Genomic DNA, 6,673 nt, shown 5'->3' on the forward strand with positions numbered 1-6,673 from the left:
ACTCTCACTCTCACTTTATTGGGACATCAATGTGTCTTCTCCCACTCCTCAGGTTTACAGTGTCCAAAAACCTTGTGTTGATGGAAGCCTGAAATATAATTTCTCGTTTAGGGCACCAAGCTGAATCTAAACACCACGTAAGACTTACATTACAGTCAGGAGAACCAAAGGTACCAAAGTGAGTTTGCACACTAGAAAGCTTTTAATGTAAACCAAAAACTTTTACTTCTCCCATACTCATGGATTTCTGCACGCCAGTTTGGCTACAAGATCCAGGAACTGTATTAAAGGCTAATCTAATGAACATGCAGGATAGCACAGTAAACCCAAATCTGCACAGAGTAACAGCTGATGCTGAGGAACTGACATCCACACTTGTATACATGAAAGTGAAATGGGAGGTGTGGTGCCAGACAAGCTGCAGTCTGCCTCCATGGACTGAATGCATATTAGCTGTAGGTAGAATATTTTCCAGTTTACTTTCATCTCAGCTTAATCCAACTCTCAAACTTCATTTCATGGTTCAAAGCAAGGTACAGTAGGAAGGTGCAATCAAGAGCTTCACTTCAAAAGCACCTTCCTGATGCAAGCTATAATGCTAATGTAGATACAACCACAACTACCACAATTCTTTCAAGAGAGTGAAGGCTCTCCAGGTGGGAAATAAAGTCTAGAAGCCAACCAGCATTTCACACAGGAAAGAGCGCTCCAGCTCATTTAATGCAGCATCAAACCATCCTCCGGATTCCCACTTCTACATTTTTGTTAAACATCATAAAGGGTTGTGTGGGGCTTGGTTCCTGACTAACAAACTCAAGAGGGAAACACAGGGCCCAGTACAGCCATGTTTAGTAGTAGATGACAGAGGAACAAGATTAAGTACCTAAATGTTGTCACAGACAGGAGCTACAGGGCAGAGAGATGAAAGAATAGAGGATATCTGCACATTCCCAGTAGTAAGTAAAAATGTCTGTTCTGAACTGCTGAAAGTAGAAGCAAAGCTGTCATGGCTCTGAGACGCCTTTAAGAGGAACACAGCCCCTCTGTACTTCTCAGTTAAAAATGGGACTTTTGCTTTAAGTATCACAATTTATCTCACCTCTGATCTTCTCATTAAAAATGGCCCATGCAAATAATGTTTTAAACATTTCTCTATGTATGGTTATTTCCAGTTGGCACGTATGGGCAAGTGTGTTGCGTTTGGGGAGTGGGGGTGTCATTTTTGGTAGTGGGGAAATGGGCTACCTTGTGCTGAGAGCGGAAAGCTCCCGTGGCTCCAAGGTGTACCCCCCCAGCCCAGGCTGAACCAGTCAGCAATACAGAAACACCTCTGCGAATCCATATCTGTGAGGGGCAGGACTGTCTTGAAAAGAAGAAGGTGGAGTGAAGCTGGAGAAGAGGCCACCTAAACAAAAGGTGACCATCGGCCAAAACAAAGGAGAGAGAGCTTTGTTGCCAGGAGGAAGGAGGACAGAGAACCTCAGACACCCAGTTCAGCACTCATGGATTAGGAGAAAGCAAAGGAGGCCCCGGCAGCCCATGGAAGTTCAATGGTGGAGCAGATACCCACATGTAGGCCATGGAGGAATCCATGCTGGTGCAAAGAAGCTGAGCCTGAGGGCAAGTGTGACTGAACTGAGACCACAAGAGTCACTCAATGCCAGAGCCAGGGGGTGAGGAAGGGCACTGGACCAGAGGCTTGTCTGCAGCCCGTGGATGTTCCCATGCCGGAGCCGGGAGCTGAGCCCAAAGAGGTCCGTGACTCCATGGGAAGCTCATGTTGGAATGTCTTATTACTGGACTTCCATGCCAGGAAGAGTGGCAATGGTGTACTGACTGAACCCCCATTCCCTGTCCCGTTGGGTAGGGGGAAAGTAGAGAAATTGGGAACCAAGTGATTTGAACCCAGGAAGAAGGGAGGGGTGGGGGAAGGCGTTGTAAGATGTGGTTGTTACATCTACTCAGATGAACAGCAACAAATTACATTGATTTTTCTTCCCCAATTGAGTCTGTTTTGCCCATGACCATAACTGGTGAGGGAGCCGTCCCTGTCCTTCATTCCTAATCCTGTGCTCCCTTTGCTGTGACTCCCTTCCCATCTCACCGGGGGGCGGGGTGACTGCAGGACCTCATGGTCCTACTGTAGGTTAAACCACCACAGTAAATGGTACCATGACTTGGAGGGAACAAATTTCAAATCATGTTTAGCACACATCTACTAAAGTGTTTTTTCTCCATTCCAGAAAGGACCTTTTCATGTGTTGCCAATATTTTCACAATGGTATTTCACTGAGCATTCTTCTTTGGTCTGTCACAAAACTCACATGTAAGAGACATAAATGAAGCAATGAAGGGCACAAGTTTGCAAAGTCTAGTTATTTAGGCTGCATTTTAAGCAAATTTAAAACTGACTAATTACTCTGAGTACCTTACTTAAATTACTTGCAAGGGCCTCATTTTCAAAGAGACTGTAAAACAGATTCTTCCCAGGAATCACAAGTTTGGCCAGCCACACTTTGAGGAAAGCCAGTACTGAACAAAATTTAATACAGTATTTGCATACATATCCACCTAAAGCAGGAGACCACAAAGAAGTCAGGACATTTTCTTTTGGGAAGTATTAATAAAAGGGCACAGTCACTGGGATACTAGTCTTTCATCAAAAAGCAAGTAAGTATATTTTGTAGAAGCACGTACACGAGTTCTCCAAGTAAAAATAAGAAGATAGGAAAATCTTCCCTTTTTGATTTGGTAATAGAATTTTAAGTAGGGGTCCCAGAAACATCTTGAACATGTCACTACCTTCCAGAGAGCCACTTCAGCTGACAGAGTGCTGCTGACAGGTTCTCTTCAGTCAGAGAGAGAGCTGACAGCCTAACCTTACGCCTTTAGCAAAGTCTAAGTCGCATCCCTGTGTCATATTACAGTGTGCACCCCAGAAATAGAAGGAACGAGAAACTCCTCATTACTACACTGTCTTCAAATAAGGTTTGTGAAATGGAGGAGGGGGAAAAGTTTTTGAAAGAAGAAAACATAGACCTGATCCACTGCCTTTTACTAAAGCTGTTAAGTGAAACTGAGATGGCCTCAAAAATAAAACACTTGCTCTTTGGTCTTGCTTCAAGCTGTTACCTATAAGTCATCTAGTTCAGAGGTACCAAAGCATGACAAAACTATTTGTCAGATATCTTTCTGCATTTTGAGGGGAAGAGGGGTAACAAAACCAAAAAACACCTTCTCCAACACTAACCTGATAGTGAAATTATTAAATTGGCATTAGGGTATACCCTGTGTGTCCACCCAGACAAATAAAAGTCCTCTGGCTCTGCAGATTTTCCCCTTCACTGCAGGAAGGGGACTACTGACTGGCTGATGCCCACAGGGCTCTTTCTAGCTATGTTTTCTAGCTACAAACATAAAACATGGCCCCGTGCTGGTTAACATCTTGTACGCACTGCTTGTTTTCACTCTGTTTATAGAATATGTACATACAAAGTTACAACTGCCTCAGAGGTCTGGGGAGCTGACAAACAAGAACAGAAACTGCAGAGGCAGGAAGCCTGTTAGTAGAGTGATTACCAGCATGTGTGAAGTATATAAAGCACTTCTAGCATAGCATGTTCTCCAGAAGACTCCACTTGATAAAATATAAACTTTGTTTTGGACTACAGTTATGCATGGAGCCGTTACTCTCTTCCTCCATTTTAGAGGTGGCCCCATACCTCAGCGTACCAAGATTTCAGAAGGACCATGTTGGGTGGGACAGGGTGGGGCTCTTTAGATGATGTTTTTCATCCAGAAACAGAGAATCTGATCATATGTGAAACCATTCTCCACTCAAAAATATGCATAAAAACACCAAGACAAAAATTTTAAGTGATACTTACGCGGCATGATCCCTTGGCTCACCAGCTCCTCCCGTGTGCGTCGCTGCTGGAGCTTCAACTGCAGCACTGCACGACAGCAAAGAGAGGGAAGAGAAGGAAACCCATCAGTGTGAGAAACAACAGAAGAGACATTTTCAAATGCATCTTGCTTTCTTCTTTGGATGCCAAGGCGCTAGCGAACAGCAGAACAAAAGACCTCCCTCCCTCCCACCCTGCTCCCCTGCACCACTGCAATTGCAGAAGTGGCCTTCAGCAGTCAGGTTTCCGTATTCTGCTGTGGGCAACACGGAGAGGAAGTTGCGCAGGGTCTTGGCAGGGTGATAAAAATCCGCAAAGCCAGCCTTGTTTCTCAATTCTTTCTAGAGCACCAACTTCTTTCCAAACCATTAATATTCAAAAACAAACAAAGAGAAACAGTGGTTGACAGTCCTTCAATAAACACAGAGTGACATCCCAGCTGCTAATGACTCCTGAAAACTCTAATTACCATGTGTAGATTAAATTGATATGACAAAATTATTGGTCATTACTCTAAATTACAAGGCTGATTTCCTTGCTCAAATCAGAAATTCACCTTCAGAAACATCTCATGAAAGTGAAAGATCATGGCTATATCTAGAAGTGTCCTTGCTCCATAGCTAAAGGAATCCCTTATCACTAGAATTTTTTCTGTTTATTTTAGAGTAATAGAACATATGCATTACCTGTATGAAATGCAATTTTTTTTAATGTAAATCTCTGGAATAGTAATAATTTCAGCATTTATATTGTAACAGCGGTTTCCCTTTAAACTACACATTTAAAGCAACATTCTAGAGATGGTTTTTACAAACAGTAAAAGATAGCTTCCATATGAAAGGGACATTACAAAACCAATGAAGATAAATCACATATGTGTGCGCATACACAAATGTGCATGCATGCACGCGTGCGCACACACACTTCAATTTAGGACAACCCCAGCAAACATCAATAGATACTGAATCCTGTTTGCAATCAAACCCAAGCTCCTAAGTATACTCAACATAAAATATAATTGAATGAATGGCATGGCATCTTCCCTGATTTCATTTCAATTTCTCTGTCAAGCTTATGTCCATTGTATAGTCCACATAAGAGAAGTCCACACAAGCGTAGCAGAATCACCAGACAACCAGACTACTCTACAGTCCTACTAAACATATAACCCTTTATTTCCGTTCTCATGAATTTTCTTGTCCAATACTTTCATTTCACGCATTATATCCAAATTTATACTGTGCACTCCCTAAAGTAGGGGTCAAAAAATTTAAGAAGATAGATACCACTTTACCTACTTACACACATTATCACATTTCACCTCTTTCTTTCAACCTCCTATTTACAGTTTGCATTTGACTGAGATCCATTTTCTAATAAGGGTTCTTGTCTTCATATGAAGTGAACAAGAGATTCACCTCTTCAACAAGAGATCCATCTCTTCCTGAGTTGTTTGCACAGTGGCTCATCAACCTCACTTAAATGCACACTTAAATTTTCACTTGGATTTGTCTAGCTTCCACTCCCTTGGCTCTTGATGTACCTTTCTTTAACAGGTTTATGACAGTGAGAATATATTTCCTACCTGTGGAGGTACTTCTGTACACAGTGTGCAACTAAGTTACCTCTCTTCTCTTTCTTAAACCAAACTAAGATTTCTTAATATATGCACCCTGGACAGGAAACTACTTCCTTTAGTACAGGGAAGAGAGAGAGGAAGGGAGGGCATACAGAGCACCATGCTAATTCTGTGGGGGATCATCCAAGAGCCAGCATGAGGAGGAGGGAATACAGAGGGGAAGGAACAGGCCCTTCATTTGGCCATGAAACTGGAAACAGAAGTGGCAGTCCCAGACTCTTCCTCCCACCCAGCATGCAATCACACTCCTACTCTGTGCAAGCGCAAAGGCTAACACAGTCTCATGGCTGGCCTGTTCACAAAGCTTTTAATTTGCTGGATTTGTTTTGAGGTGATCAAAACCCGAGTCAAGTGATGACACATCTACATAAGCACTTGATCTAACAGCTTGCTGCAATGGAGTACAATCTTTCACTCTTCACATCATCTCTCATGCTCTCCTGACTGGTGGCGGGACTCACTGATATGACAGAGTCCACAGCCCAACTGAAACAGGAACAGTTTTCTCATTAGTGAGTTGAGGAAGCAACAGTATAGCCAGGTATTTGCTAACACTAACATAAGGTGGGAGTGAGACTTCATGCTTCCAGCAGCAGTATGCCACTAAGTGATTTCAGCCCTATTAGGTAACAGCACATTAAATCTCTCACTATGTGGCATTATTTCCACTAGTGAGCCATTTCAGGGACTCATTTCCATACCTTAAATTAGCACATGTCACTAAAAGTACAGAGGCAAGGCACAGACCTATACCATCAGGTCTATCTCCACAGCTTTAAGTGCAGCCAATCTCATTAATACTCATGTCTTCTCACTTACAGAGCTAGCAATGTACATTAGCTCTTTTTGACACTTTGCTATTTACTTGCTAAGACCATCTACTTTCCCTCCCATTACCAAGTACACCTACTATTTACCTTTCACCTCCCAGAGTCAGGCATTTTCATCAAAAAACTCTCCCACACAGGGTGTGGCTAGCATTTTTGCTCCTTGGTGCATAACTCAGCCCTCATCTGTATTTATGCACATCTTTACCAACTGTCTCAGTTTGCCCAAAAGATCTAAACCATTACCATCTTGCATCTGTTTCCAGACAACACCAGGCTGATCCCAACTAGAAATGCTTTTC

General features: G+C 42.7%; 1 protein-coding gene across 1 annotated transcript in view; it reads right to left on the reverse strand.

Annotated features, from left to right (window-relative positions):
- The window catches only part of MRTFA (myocardin related transcription factor A), a 28,420-nt gene extending 24,526 nt beyond the window's left edge, over nucleotides 1-3,894 (reverse strand). Inside the window, exon 1 of the mRNA XM_029086653.1 lies at nucleotides 3,888-3,894. Coding sequence (XP_028942486.1) covers nucleotides 3,888-3,894 — 7 coding nt within the window. The remainder of the gene's footprint in view (nucleotides 1-3,887) is intronic.
- Between the last annotated feature and the right edge of the window lie 2,779 nt (nucleotides 3,895-6,673).

This window comes from Antrostomus carolinensis, unplaced genomic scaffold (assembly GCF_000700745.2).
Source record: "Antrostomus carolinensis isolate BGI_N321 unplaced genomic scaffold, ASM70074v2 scaffold28668, whole genome shotgun sequence".
Lineage (NCBI taxonomy): Eukaryota > Metazoa > Chordata > Aves > Caprimulgiformes > Caprimulgidae > Antrostomus > Antrostomus carolinensis.